Genomic DNA, 14,324 nt, shown 5'->3' on the forward strand with positions numbered 1-14,324 from the left:
TTGCAGCAACACTAGTATGTAGTCGTGAGTTGGATGGATTGGTACATGTATACCAGAAGCAGGAGGTGGGAGCAAGTCACATTCAAAATCAGGACAATGTACATGAGACGAGCCGTGTAAGGTAAAGAGGAGGAGAGAAGGAGAAGGAGAGAGAACACATTTGAGCACGAAAGGATCCGTATACCTGTATTTATACCCAGATACCTGGTAGCAATGTACATACATGTCTAAGATGCGATCGTGCCGCCTCATGCCAACCACCCATCCATGATAGAGCAGAGCGCCACCGCGGAGCTTTTTGACAGGACATTATCTTGCCATCCTGAGCGGGCTGCCTGTGCCGACGTGTTCGCAATGACAGAGCTGAAAGCGACTTTGCAGGGATTCCCAGTCCCATGCACTGTTTGTCACACTCCCTCTTTTTTTTTTTTTTCCTTTTTCCATGCAGCCACAGCAAGCCATGCAGCGAGACAAACATCCGGCTCCTGTGAGAACGCACAGGCACTGGGCCTGGGACTGGGAAGCATGCGTGTTGGAGCGGTGAGGGCAGCATGCAGTCTGTTGCTCATGCATCTGAGGAGCGCGAGACATTCTAGTTGCTTCTATATCCAACCTGTACAGGTGTGTATGTACATGTATGTAGTCCGGCTGCTCGAGACGGGGTGGCATGAGACGGAGAATATAATGATGTCTTCCATCAAATGTCAGTTGCAGCAGCTTGTACCGTGTATGTATGTACATTACATTATGTATGCCGAAGCCCTCTCTATACATGTACAAGACGGAGCATTGCTTCCACCAGCCAGCTTCCCGCACCAAACGGCCACCTGAACACCACCGCATGTATGCCGGTAGGCGACGTTACACAAAGGGAGCCCTCTGAAATGAAAGAGGTCGAGCAAGATGCATGGTGGCGTATCCATGGCAGGGATTGTGTCTTGGCTGCCTTGTGTTTCCTCTTTGCTCTTGTACTCGTAGTCGCTAATGACGGGAGGACCCTACAGACGAATCAAACGAGAGGGAAGCATCCCGGGTTCGTGATGCTGCCTCGACTTATATCAGACATGAATAATACTTGCTAGGTAGCAACGCATATTACTACATGAGCTCTATGCCAGGGTTCATGCCGGCTCTCTACCTAAAAGTCCCAATCCATGCTCATTGACACCACATACATGTACGCACATGTACATACACATGCTCCTCATGCCCAACTCCACCACATCTCAAAGTCGTAGCCCATGCAGCTCGTACATGGATGTACCTCGCGAGTGTCAATCTCAAGCATCTCTCAAGTTGACGTTTGGCAACCGGGTGGAATTAGTCATGCCGGGTACATGTGTCCGTGGATCTCTCAGACTGCTAGTCGTTTGCTGTAAGCGGCCTTACATGGCCAGGGGGGCTTTTTGCATGGGCGTGGCTAAGCGCCTGCATGCCGCTAAAACAGACAGCTGAGGTGGTTTTAAGACACTGTGTCCAGCACGGAGTGCAGTAGCCCGGTTTTGCATGAAGCCGCTGCGCCATTGTCCGCGTATGTACTCGTAAACAGTCGGTTCACTAACAAGGAGGGCGGGGGGAACTCGAAGCGACAAGGGGCCAGAAGAGAGCTGCTCCAGGCTTTGTATAGAGAGTCAGAACATCCCGTACACTGTGCCGAGGCTGGCGGGCTCGACATTGCTGGCTTTCAACCCGGCCCTTGGGCGAGTATCAGGGCCGGCATCATTGCGGAGTAGCACATGCAAGGGAGTGGCTACCAGGTCTTGCTGGTATCACATTGGTACGGCTGGAAATGAAAGCAGCCGCCCAATCAATGTTGGACGTGGGGACACAGACACGGCGGCTGTAAGGCGACCAAGATGGCAGTCGAGGTTGGATTCCAATCGTCCTTGGGGGCTCGGCCGGGTATTCCACCTCGGGTTCGGCCAAAGCAGCTTCATCCATCTCTGAGCAATTTGTATATACATAAGGGAGAGCTGACTGTTAATAATGTTGACTTATGGGATGACAAACTGAAGTTGATGACGAGGTTACCCGCTGTTGAAAGATTCCAAGTCATCAGTTCATTAGGACGCTCCCGCCAGAATCTTGTGTTCCCACCGCATCTGCCACAACGAAACAGGCCGAATAACGGGGTTCGAAAGCTGCAACTGATGGATTGCGTCGCCATGTGACCGAACAAGGCCAAAATCTACCAACTCCGTAACAATCTTGCATCCGGGGCAACCATGCTCCCGTGCGACGTCTTCCCAAGCCGTGACGACAGCAAACCCCAGGGCAACCTCCCGCGTGCCTTTCCGGAGGATGGTAGCAAGACGCCTTTCCTTGGCCCTCTGATATCTGAAAAGCACCGCCAGTCCCTCCTGGCCGTTCCAAATCTCCATCACTTGAAGCTTTGGCATTTTGATGGCGGCCGCCGATGCTGCGATGAGCATGTCGTCCGTCGCAACCGGGCTCGCATCGGGTCCAAGTAGGCTTGAAGTCATGGCAAGCCAAGTCAGGTTGGGCCACGTCCAGGAAGGCTCGCAAGCTTGGAAGAAATGGCCGGCATCCACCATGAACGACGCTGAGAGGTGCTCAAGCTCAAGACTGGCCTTGGCGACTGCGCGGCTGACTTGGAGAGTCGAGACTCGAGCAGGGCTATAGTCTCCGAAATCAGGAAGATACAGCGGATTGAAGTTCTCGAATAGCACAAGCTTCCGCAGTGGTTGAGAAGCGAGCGATTCTAAAAGGGATACGGAATCTACCTTGCACCAAAGACGAGGTTGCCTGCGGTCAGCATGACGAAGATGGAAGAATTGGCTTGATGCGCTTACATCCATCTGTCACCCCCTGTTGGTGATCAAACGGTTCTATCCAAGGCTCGTAGTGAATACCCTCAAGCCCAGGGAGCCGGGAAAACATATATTTCAGGGTTGTCGGCTTCCATCGTCGGCGGGTTTGTTGGCGCAGCAGTACGGCTGTGACTGCCGGAACTGCTGGCAGTTGCTGCCACCACTGTTCTTCTTGTTCATCGTTATCGAATGTCTCTTCGCCGAAAATCTCACTGAAAACTCTGGAAAAAGCATTGGGCATCGGGTTAGAATCTCGCTTGCCAGCAAGCCAGCCGTGCTCCTAGTCGGACCATCTGGGCAACAGAAAATGATCTGGGCTTCGACGAGGGCGGCACTCGTCAGGGGACGCGCCAGAGGCAGTATCAGGCATAAAGGTCAGATATTTGAACCAGTGCCTTGCATCAGAAGGAGAAAAGACACTGATATCGAGCACCAAGCCGCCGCTTGGTTTCCATGCACTGAGAATCGTAAACAGTGCCATGAATGTTGTGGTGACTAGGAGACAATCGCCATCACTGACCTCCCAGATCTTATCAATGCCACAGTCATCGCAATTGTATGTTTCGAGTTCCAAAGACAGCCATATGTAGCGCACGAGAGCCTGATTACGATGCATCATTGGACCGAATTTTAAGAGGCGATAAGGTGTCAACATGATTCGTGCAAAGGTGTGCTTTTCGAGAACCGTCTGCCATTCTCGCGATACTGTGGCATAGGGAGCGACGCGGCTGCTTCTCTTTATCAAGGATTCCAAGACCAAAGTCCGGATCTCTGGTGGTAGATTGGTCCAAGTTGCCCTGCTGGCGGTTGACATTGATATCACTTTATCAACAGATGACTGGAGAGTGTTGCCTTTACCGACGACAAGAAGAGGAATGATTCGATAGATATGTAGACAAGTGTGCTGACGGTCGATAGTAAAATGATGATGAGTTTGATAGACGGACGAGAGGGCTAGCTGGAGCGGCTGGGGGTTTTATAAGCTCGTTGCCAAGGTGATGTGTAAAGATGGGTAGGTACGGTAGGTTCTGATTACGAATCGAGGCTCATAAGCACTTTCTTTTGGTAAGGGGCAATGGCTGAAAGAATCATGGAACGAAATGTAAATGTATTTAATCAAGCACATGCCTGCCTAACTTGAAGAATTCCCTGAACCGTAAAGAAGGCGACTACGAAAAGTTGGTTCACTTGGTGTGGAAAGCTTATGGAAATCCCAGCAATCAAATTAAAACTGTTCCTCATTTGACAGATGAGTCGAAATCGCAATCAGGCGGGTGGCTGATAGACGAGGCCATCACGAAGCTACCAAGTTGAATCCCAGGCTGTTATGGATAGGTACCTCGCAGCTTTGAACTGTTTTTGTACACTGGCCTCTGGTCAAGTCAGTACGGGGTTCTTTAGAGGCTCATACGAAAGGCGATATTCAGCATCCAAAGACGGATGTACTACCGCCATATCCATCTACCTTAGCTATAGTAGTAGAGTGACTATCAGCTACCAACATACAGCATCAATCATCTTCACAAGTGTGAGGAGACATAATCCCCATACTCGCACACTCCAGCCCACCCCGTACACGTACACATACACGTACAACAATGGATCACCTGCAATGCACTCCATCAATGCTTCCATTTGCTAGAGCACATGCGAGTTAGTAGATACGAGCCCCCATGTGGACCCGTCCATACCTTACATGCCGTACTTGTACATACGAAGAGAAACCCGCCTCTATAAATATCCTCCCATGCTCCGTGTCGGCTACGCGATATCGCACGGTGCCATTCCCAGGTACAAGATACCAGCTAGCCGCCGAGGGGGAGGCCGTACAGCCAGGTACTCCGTACTCGGTGCGACATGCTCTGGCACCGGGCCTACCAGATCTTGTTCGCCCCTGCGATTCGCCCACTAACCAGCCCGCCCAATCGCACCACAGCACGCTAAAGTCCTCTCTTGCAACCCGACCTCAACCACCAGGCCGTCCAATCATCCCCTAGCCGAGCTTCAATCCTGTCGGCACAGCCTCTCTTGCTCTTGGTCGCTGAATACGGCGCACAAGGCGAACTGCCCGCACCGAGTACCAGCCCTCGCCTGCTCCGTCCCCGGAAGCTTGACGAGGTCCAAGCGGCTTCAAAGGGGTGGCGAGCCGGGTCAACGATAGAGACAAGACAAGACAAGACATCGACTCGACTCGACTCGACTCGACCCTGCTCTCCATCGAGTTCGTTCGCATCGGATCGTGTCGAATCGCCCCAAACCACCTCGACAATGGCGTCGCGAGCAAACGATGGGCCTCTCCGGCCCGACGTGGGCGACGTCTTGATGGTCATTCGTACGTCTTCTCTTCCTACTTCCCCCGCAAGCCAATGCGCCGAGATTCCAACCGCTAATCCTTTTCTTGATGCAGACGACTTTATTGCCCGCAGCTCCGATGAGCTGAGCCTGAAGAAGGGAGACCGAGTCGAGTTGCTAGAACGAGACGACGAGTTCGGCGATGGATGGTTTCTGGGTCGCCACGTCGCGAACAACAACACTGGCCTCTTCCCCGAGGGTGCGTAGCCCTCCCCTTGATGGATGAATCTTTCTGCTAACTGGCTAATTCGCTAGTCTATACCCGACCGAACCCAAGAGCCGTTTCGAACCCAACCTCGACTCCTGCCTTCGTTGCCTCACAGCCGCTGTCACCCTTGGTGGAAGTTACACAAGAAGCATCCCTCCAAGGCACCGCGAATAATCTTGCGTCGGCCAGTACATCTACCGTACCTCTGTCTTCAAGCGCAATGCCGTCTGCTCTGCCAGCGCATTTGGCCAAGGCTGAATCAGCTCCTGTGTCTGGTCTGGGTGGCACAGGATCCCCCGTTTCCGGCCTTGACAGCACCGGACAGGACGAGTTTCTCAATGAGACTTTGAACGTTATCAACGAGCACATTACTCATTTGCAGTCACCGCCAGGCACCAGTCATGGCAACGCTGCCGCCACAGACTCCGGCAGCGAGTATAGCGTCGCGATTGACCACCGAATGTCGTATATCCAAGGAGAAGAAACGGACGAAGAAGAAGAGGCGGTACATAGTCGCGCCGAGGTGGAGGCCTGGTCCCCAGACGACGTGGCCGAATATCTCTTTACCGAGGGCGTGGAGAAGCACCACTGCGAAGTTTTCAGGGACCAGGAAATTTCCGGCGAAGTGTTATTGAGCATGGATCAGAGCTCCCTGTTCATCAAGGATTTCGACCTAGGCTCCGTCGGCCGCCGCCTTAAAACGTGGCAGAAGATTAAGGCTCTCCAAGATGAGGTTAGTGTCGACGAGCCAGATTCAAGGCGCGCCACGCATACGCGCGGCAGCGATGGCGGATCCGAGGACGCGAAACGGACGAGAAGTCGAACGAGCACCCTGACAGGGAACTCAATATCACGACCCACCTCCGTCCAGGCTAGGCGCCTGTCCCTGGCTCAGTCATCTAACAAGGCCTCTCCGGCCGCTCATATGACCCCAACAAATGGCACTCAGGAGAGCCCATCACGTACACATCTCAAGCGGCCGTCGGCAGCGTCCATCCGGGACCTCAACCACTCACGACGACACTCATCCACCGAATTCCGCCTTCCAGGCTCCAATGCAACGGTGCCCAAGGTATCGGCAAACGCGAATCTCTCTGCCGGTGATGGCGTGCATAAGAAACAGCCTTCCTTTGATCGAAACTGGACCCTGGGCGGCGCTGTCTCGCAGACTTCTCAAAGACCGCTCTCCTCCACGGGACTACAAGAAATGCTAGGCGTATCCGAGCAAGATTTGCAGGACTCGGCCGTCGAGCTGGACCGAGGCTACTTTTCCGGCACTGAGGTAGATGGACGGAAGCGCAATGTCTTGCGGAAACGTGATAGCGCTAACTACGGGACTCAGCAGAGCTACGCCGACGAGCAGAGAGTACGTAGCGCAACCGCCCTCTCCCGACACTCCAGATACGGTAGCGTCGATTCTTTCCGGGACGGAGCACCATCTGCCGCTCAGAAATACTACGGCATCCAACCGACTCCCCACAAACGAAACGCCTCCACGAATACGACCGATTCTGTTCGCCCGCCGCCCCCAGCCAAGGATGGACCTGCTCCGGCCGTCACCAAGCTGGATACTGTAGTCAGCCCTACCCAGACGGAATCATCGCCAATCGTCGGCAAGGCCCAGGGCCTCGGCTCCGACTGGCTCTCATCGATGACCAAGCCGGTCGGCAAAGCCACTCGACCAGCAATGCGAGCCATTTCGGATAAGCTTACATTTGAGAGATCCAAGGCTGGGGGCTCGGCTGATCTATCGACCAATGAGCCGCCCTTGCCCTCCCCCGTGCGAACAGGATCCAGCACTGCTTCGGCGGGACAAAGCCTCGATCTCGACTCCCACGAAGGCCTCAAGAGTCCCGTCACGGCAACGGCCCCGAGCAATAAGAAGGGTGGAAAGAAGGGCAAGAAGGAAACGAGCGCCTACACTCAGGGCTTATTGAAAATACCGCCGCAGGTGGCCATGAAGGATGCTGATTACTACGGCTGGATGAAGAAGAAGAGCTCCAATCTGATGACGACATGGAAGCCCCGATTCTTTGTTCTCAAGGGACGCCGACTCGCCTACTACTACTCTGAAGACGACGACCAAGAAAAGGGCCTTATTGACATCTCATTCCACCGCGTGCTGCCGGCCGATAACGAGAGGCTGACCGGCCTACATGCTACATTGACTGGCGCGGCCGGCGGGCCAAGCATGCCAGGCAGTCACAGCAGTCCCGCAGGCGATGATGGCGCAGGCGTGGACAAGGGTGACGATACTATGTTCATCTTCAAATTGGTCCCACCGCGAGCGGGCCTGTCCAAGGGCGTCAGCTTCACCAAGCCGACGGTTCACTACTTTGCTGTGCCAAACCTCAAGCAGGGCCGTCTCTGGATGGCTGCCTTGATGAAGTCGACAATCGAGCGGGATGACACCCAACCCATCACGACCACGTATCAGCAAAAGACAATATCCCTTGCCAAGGCGAAGCAGATGCGCCATCGCCCCCCGGGCTTTGAAGACTCCCAGATGGCGACACAAGACGGTGAAGCGGATGGTGGTGCATCCGGCGCAGACAAGTTGGCGGCGCTCAAGATTGACGGCGCTCGCTTGGACGTCAATTTCGGCGACAAGGACGGGACTTTCTCCCCCTTGAGTGCATAGAGCGCACTACGGCGGAAGAAGACTCGAACCTTCTCGCCCTTGAGCACATAAGAGCACGCGCGTTACGACGGAGGAAGGGCTTTGAAAAAGGAGGGGAATGAAATCTCAAAACGTATCATGAAGGGCGGTTTCGCCAGAAGGAAATATTTTTTTTAAACACTCGGAAATTTGACATGAGAATGGCTTTGACAGCCAAATGAGAAAGACTCCATGATGAGACCTTTGATCACTTATTTTTCTCTCTTGACACTTTAATACTTTTGTTCTGTTTCTCCATCTCCCTTTTTTTTTCTGGGGATGATTGGGGCTGTCTTCTCTGCTTTTTTTCTTTTTCTTTCTCTCTCGACTTATTTTCTTGCTTGAAAGGGGGGAAGCGTGTCTATATATCCATCTATTGATTCTTTCGCTTGTTGTGTTTTTCTCTCTCCCTCTTTCGCATGCGTCAAAACTCGCCCGCCTTCTGGCGAGGAAGAAAAGTCAGCTAATATGAGCTAACTGCTGTTACAATCGCCGGACCAGACTGCTGCAAACATCCATTTCCAACATTGGTTTCTCCTGCTCGATGCCCTTCACCTTTGATGAGAAGGGAGTAGAATGTTGGAAAAGGGGGAATAGTGCGCTTGGGAGGGAGCTTCTTCGCCTGTTTTTTTTTTGTCTTTATTTGTGTGTCTTTTTGCTTCTCCCCCCCCCTTTTTTTTTCACACCTGTTATTTAAATTGGGCGCTGCGTGGAGGGTGTGCAGTGCTGGGCAAGACGAGAGATGGAAGGAGGAGACAAGTAGAGAAGAAGAAACGAAAAAAAAAAAGAAAAAAAAAATTTCAAAAAGCGAGGGAAAGGTTATTTTATATGGGATGAATGAACGCGAAGAGAGGTGTTGTTCCCGGAGCTTTCATCTATGGAAGATTTTGTTTCTCTCTCTTTCTAGTACGCAACACTAATTGATGCGATTCCTTCTGATGTCTCTTTTATTTTATTATTATTAAGAAGGGAGTGGCTACTTGGTTGTGGCAATATTTTTAAAATTGGACTATATATACTGTGGTAGGGAGGGAGGCTATGAAATGTGTTCATGTCTGGGCAGTTATTATTATACGTATATAGATAGGCAGCATCTATAGAGGTATATTTTTTTCATTTACGAGAAATGCTAGAGATACTGGATATGCTAGTGGTGCTAGATAGACTGAGAATCAAGGTAACACGATACCTTCTTCTAATAATCCTTCGTTTCACATAATTGTAATACCTGGGGTGTTGCCCATTATATACACACTGTACCCTGGTGTAAACCAAGAGCAAGATCAACATCACTCACATCAACCTGACACTCACTTCAATCCAAGCCCCAAATGAAGTTACGACTCTCACTCATATTCGTTAATAGAAAGGCGGAGATGGAAAAAAAGAAGAAGAAGACGCTACCATATCATATAGGGGCTTGTATCAAACAAGCCATGGCCCCAGACAAAAAGACGGCAAAAAAAGCTGTATACCCGTGTCAGTCCTTTTCATCTAGTGGCCGAAACGCCCCCCAGCAGTTCATTTTTGTGCCCCCCCGTAAACTCCCACCCCCCCTGCAACAGACAACACAGCCTTTGTACAAAATGATCGACTCATGTCCATTCATCAAAATCCTACATCAATCCTCCCCTAGTCATTAAAACTCCCATGCTCCTCTCAGACACATCTTTGACCCCCTACAAGTTTTCCATGAATCAATCACCTTGTAGCTTTTGGTTCATGCCTTGGAGGAGCTGCCGGATCGATTTCATGAGATGCTGCTCGACTCCTTCAAAGTTGCTCACCGGCTCGCCTTCTGCAGCTTTTGGCATGATGCTCGCATCTGCAAGGCCAATGACACGATCGATGGCGGACAGAGTCACGGCCTCGGCCTTGGCTTCACCTAGGCCGGCCTTGATTGCATTGACAGAGGCATCCTTGAGGCCGTTCAAAGCAGCCAACACTTTATGTTCGAAAACAGGTGGTGTGTCTGTCGGCAACGCGGTGGAACTGCCGGGCGTGGGACTTTTGCCCTTGGTGAAGCCATCGATGACCTGCCGGATTCCCTTGATACAGATGGCTTCCATCTTGTCGTTTTCAGTGGCCGCTTTCTTGAGTCCAATGCACCTGTTCAGTGCTGACATGACGATGGCCTCGGCCTTGGGATTGCCAGCCCTCTTGAGGTTTTCCACCAAGCCGTTCTTGAGGCCGACAACTGCGGTGAGGAGGCGGGGTTCGATAATTGGCCGAGCAGGTGCGGCGGTTGGTGCTCGAGCTGGTGGTGAGTGAGCGGCGGCTTGCGCGGTCATCTGTTGAGATGCCGGTACAGCGCTCGAAACTGCCGCCTTTGATTCAGTGGTGGCCGCCGGAATGATTGTTCGGGGTGGCTGCTGGCCGGGTGCAATAGCAGCGGCCGGTACACCAGCGCCACCGTCCTCGGCTTTAACAGCTGGACTTGCCAATGGAGGAGGCCTTGAGGCATACGGCGAGCTGTATGCTCCAGGCTGAGGCAGTCCCAGCTGGGGGCGAGCCGGGGCTGCCGGCGGACCATATCCTGGCAACTGTATCGGAGCCGGAGGCGGAGCGCCCCCGGCTGGTTGAACTGGTTGGTGTCCAGGGGGTGACTGTGACGCGCCATACTGCACTGGGCGCGCCGCGTGGCTCGGCTGTACAGCATATGCAGGTGCTTGGTATCCCGGAGCTTGCGCTTGGCCTGGGGGATAGCCGGGATGTGTCCCGGGAGCCATGTGCTGTGCGGCATATGGATACGAGTAATGTCCATACGCCTGCGCTGCAGCCAGGCCCCGATCCGGAGAGGTTGCCTTCCTTTTCTTGCCAGCATCCAACTCAACACCAGGTACTCGAGACCACAGATTTGTCGTCTCATCCTTCTTAAACGCTTCGTTCCCAATCAGATTATGGCGAACGCTGCTCTCCCATCCCTTTGTCTCGGTGTGGAAATAAAACCACGGGTATCTTTGGCAAATTCTCTTGTAGATTTGCTTCAATGTGAGACCGTCGGGGCCCGCCGCCGTCAATGTTTCATCGATTAGAACACCATAATTCTTGTTGGGCTTCTGGAGCTGCTCCTCGGTGTAGTCTTCAATCTTGAGCTCCAGGGGCGGCGACTTGGGCCGCGCCTTCTTTTCCTTCTTCTCTCTTGCTCGTCTCTCCGCATCGGAGCCTTCGGCACCGTCCTCATTCTTGGGCTTCCGAGGCTTGTACTTGCGCTTCTCTGGACGGTCGACTCCGTCTTCGGGCAAGGGGTGTTTCCGTGGCCGTCCGACTTTGCGCTTAATAGGCGGCTCGACTGGCGGTGCTTGAGGCAGTGTCTTCTTGGCCATTTCTTGCTGCTGCTTCTTAAGCAAGCGCTGTTCTCTCTTTGACATGATGCCGTTCTTGGGTGGCCTGCCAGGGCCCCTCTTTCTGGGTATCTGCGGCATGGAGAGATCGTTATGAGCTTCTCCTTCGTCTTTGATTTCAGAATCGCCTTCGATGGATGCTTCAGGCACATCTGCATCGCCCTCTTCATCGTCATCATCCCCCTCGTCCTCCTCCTCTTCTTCTTCGTCCTCCTCTCCCTCGTCTTCCGCTCTCTCTTCCTCTCCCTCCTCGTCATCGTCCCCACCAAAGTCGGACAATTCCGCCGGGCTGACATCCACATCTGACAACTCATCGCTCGTATCTTGAATCTGACCGTTGCCGTGTGATTGCTCAAAGTCGAAGCTCATGCTCTTTCCACCGTGAGCATGCCGCTTCTTTTTAGCATCTTCTTCCTGATACTCTTCTGCGCCGGTTCTTCCCCTCTCCACGCCGTTGATAATGAATCTGAAGCCAACATCCTTGATCTGAAGTCGATCTCCGCACTTTAAAACGACCTTTTCGCTCTTGTAATGCACATCCTCGCAGAAAAAGCCGTTCTTATGCAGAGGGATTGCTTCAAACACACCCTCGTCTTGATTGTAGGCAATTTTTAAATGTTCCCGGGATATGGCTTTGGTTTTGCTTGCAATGTTTGGACCGGGAGAATGGATACCAATAAACGGAACATGCCAAGGGGACGGCCTCAATGAGGCCAAGTCGACGGCAGCCGCTCCTGGGGTATGAGAGACGTATTGACGGTTTGATATGACGCCGTCCTGGGGATTTTCGGCTTCGTTTTGCTGTGATGATCCTGTCGTGCTGGTCTTGCGCCGCTTTGCTGGACGCCCGTTTTCTTCGCTATCTGATTCCGGGCCAAGCATGCCACCCTCCTCACTGACATACGATTTACTAAACTTGTGACGATCATGAGCCAGAGGGGATGGTGGCGGAAGCCCCTTGCTGGCGTTGTCCTCGACCCGCCGCTGATACTCATCAGCACGCTTCCCATCGCGCCTGGCTTGTTCCAGAGCTCGCTGGTCACGGCCGATGATGACGGCGTAAGTGGTCATTTGAAAGACACTGTCCGCAAACTCTACACGAGCAAAGGACTCGAGGCCCATGTCGGGGCCAGCCTGCCGTAGGTTATTAGCGGCGCCCGCGCCAAAGTACCCATCTCCCATGAGATTCGGCAGCGTCATCTGAGACGGAGTTACGGTAGGCGGCGGAGACATCGCGGGCGGTGCCGCCGACATGGAGGCCAACGCCATCATCATGTATGCATGGCGATGGTCTATGGCGGCGGCCTGTTGTGTGTAGGACGGTGAAGGCTGAAGTTGCTCTGTCGTAGCCACCTGAGCAGTCTGCACTGTAGGTGTTGGGAGCGGCGCCTCAGCTGCTGGTGCGGTAGCCGCGCTGACAACAGGAGCATCCACCATTGTAACGTCCTCGCTCCCGTTTTCCACCGAAGAGATTTTATCTTTCGGCTCGCCAGAGCCAGTGGTTCCAGAGGTGTTTGGTGTCGGTGTAACGGGTGGCTCCATGCCGCTGTCGGTCTTGGCACCAGCGTCAGCTGGCGGAGGCGGCACCGTCGGAGTCGTCTGTTGATTTGTGTTGGAAGCTGCAGAGGATGATGTTGCTGGAATATCTGCCGATGTAGGCGTCTGCTGTAGGGGCGCAGGCGCAGCAGAAGCGGAATCCGTCGGGGGCGCTGATGACGTCGCTGTTGATGCTGCAGGTGCGGTAGTTGGTGCTGCTGCTGTTGTTGCTGCTGCTGCTGTCGGTGTTGTATCAGCAAGTGATGGTCCGTATCCGCCTTGAAGTCCCGGCTGAGGACCGGACGACGGTGTCTTGTCGCCGGTTGAGGCTTCCATCGTGGACCCGGCCTCCAGCTCAGGCTCCCGTCCAGGCTCTTGCGCCGGCTCTTGCACGGCTCCGGGCAGCGTCGAAGCAGCTCCCGGCCTTGATTCGTCGGACGGTCGCTCAGCAGCAGCAGCTAGCGAAGGCGCCGGAGTCGTGGCAGCTGCTGCTGGGGCTGGAGCATGAGCGTGGGCGTGGGCGGGACTGGCATGGTGATGGCCGTCGAGGCTGAGGGCGCTGGACGAAGTCATCGCTGCTGGCTGGCTGCAACAGCTCCTTCGCCAGGGCTGCGAATCGCTGCGTGTCGACCGAGCGAAGGCCTCTCCGGGCGAGGGCGAGGGGCGTCTTGGGCTGCCGATTTGCTGCTCGTCTCTGCAGGCGGACCACGGCAACGGTCGGTCGAGAGCAGAAGCTGCGATCCTTTTGCAGCCTCTTCTTTGTCTTTGAACTTTCTGGCGCGATTGCCGGGGAGGGTCACAGGCGCGATCCGGCCCGCTGATTGGCCAGGCGGCGAGCCTTTCTGGAGCCTCCTCACCAGTTCCGGCTCGCTCTAGCCGCTAAGAGCAGGCCTGGGAAAAAAAATTAGAGGCCCGGCCCAGCAGAAATCTTTGGGCGTTTGCTAATAAGGCGATTGTCGGTTCCCCGCGTTGATGCGCTCCGTTTCGGCTCGGTTCCTGTTGGGCCGTTTGGCCCTTCTCTTGCCTTGCGTTGTGTGTTTGTTTTGTTTTCTTTTCTTTTTGTTTTCGTTTTCGTTTTCGTTTTCATCTTGTCTCTTTTAGGCAATGAACGCAGGCTGATGACTCATTCTAGCGGTGCCCATTCACGTCCTCGTAGTTTGGGCAAGCTGTATCACCGCGCACCTGCAAGAGTGCCGTATCGTACTGAGGCTCTAGATGTACTTAGTAACTATAGCAGCACCTGATACAGGTATTTCAGGTCATTCTTCAAGATGCATCGTCTATTTTTCTTTTCTCACCCCCTGGCGCAATAAGAATACGAGTCGTAGATGCTAAAGGTGAATGAAAATGCTCATCTCTCTTCCCTCGTAGTATACTAATTCTACTAGTAGGTA

At 53.6% G+C, this 14,324-nt stretch overlaps 3 protein-coding genes across 3 annotated transcripts; 1 reads left to right on the plus strand and 2 right to left on the minus strand.

Annotated features, from left to right (window-relative positions):
- Positions 1-2,063: 2,063 nt before the first annotated feature.
- Positions 2,064-3,450, minus strand: Triagg1_8593 (uncharacterized protein; the record flags this gene model as incomplete). The annotated part of the gene is made up of 3 exons (XM_062903456.1): positions 2,064-2,740; positions 2,814-3,043; positions 3,122-3,450. 3 exons carry the CDS (start codon positions 3,448-3,450, stop codon positions 2,064-2,066), a joined length of 1,236 nt encoding a protein of 411 aa, XP_062752403.1.
- A 1,649-nt stretch (positions 3,451-5,099) lies between these two features.
- On the plus strand, positions 5,100-8,032 carry Triagg1_8594 (uncharacterized protein; the record flags this gene model as incomplete). The annotated part of the gene is made up of 3 exons (XM_062903457.1): positions 5,100-5,163; positions 5,239-5,382; positions 5,439-8,032. The coding sequence occupies 3 exons, from the start codon at positions 5,100-5,102 to the stop codon at positions 8,030-8,032; spliced, it is 2,802 nt and encodes a 933-aa protein (XP_062752404.1).
- A 1,715-nt stretch (positions 8,033-9,747) lies between these two features.
- On the minus strand, positions 9,748-13,503 carry Triagg1_8595 (transcriptional regulator family: Forkhead; the record flags this gene model as incomplete). The annotated part of the gene is made up of 1 exon (XM_062903458.1): positions 9,748-13,503. One exon carries the CDS (start codon positions 13,501-13,503, stop codon positions 9,748-9,750), a length of 3,756 nt encoding a protein of 1,251 aa, XP_062752405.1.
- Between the last annotated feature and the right edge of the window lie 821 nt (positions 13,504-14,324).

This window comes from Trichoderma aggressivum, assembly GCF_033847375.1.
Source record: "Trichoderma aggressivum f. europaeum strain CBS 100526 chromosome Unknown scaffold_043, whole genome shotgun sequence".
In the NCBI taxonomy this organism is placed as follows: Eukaryota; Fungi; Ascomycota; class Sordariomycetes; order Hypocreales; family Hypocreaceae; genus Trichoderma; species Trichoderma aggressivum.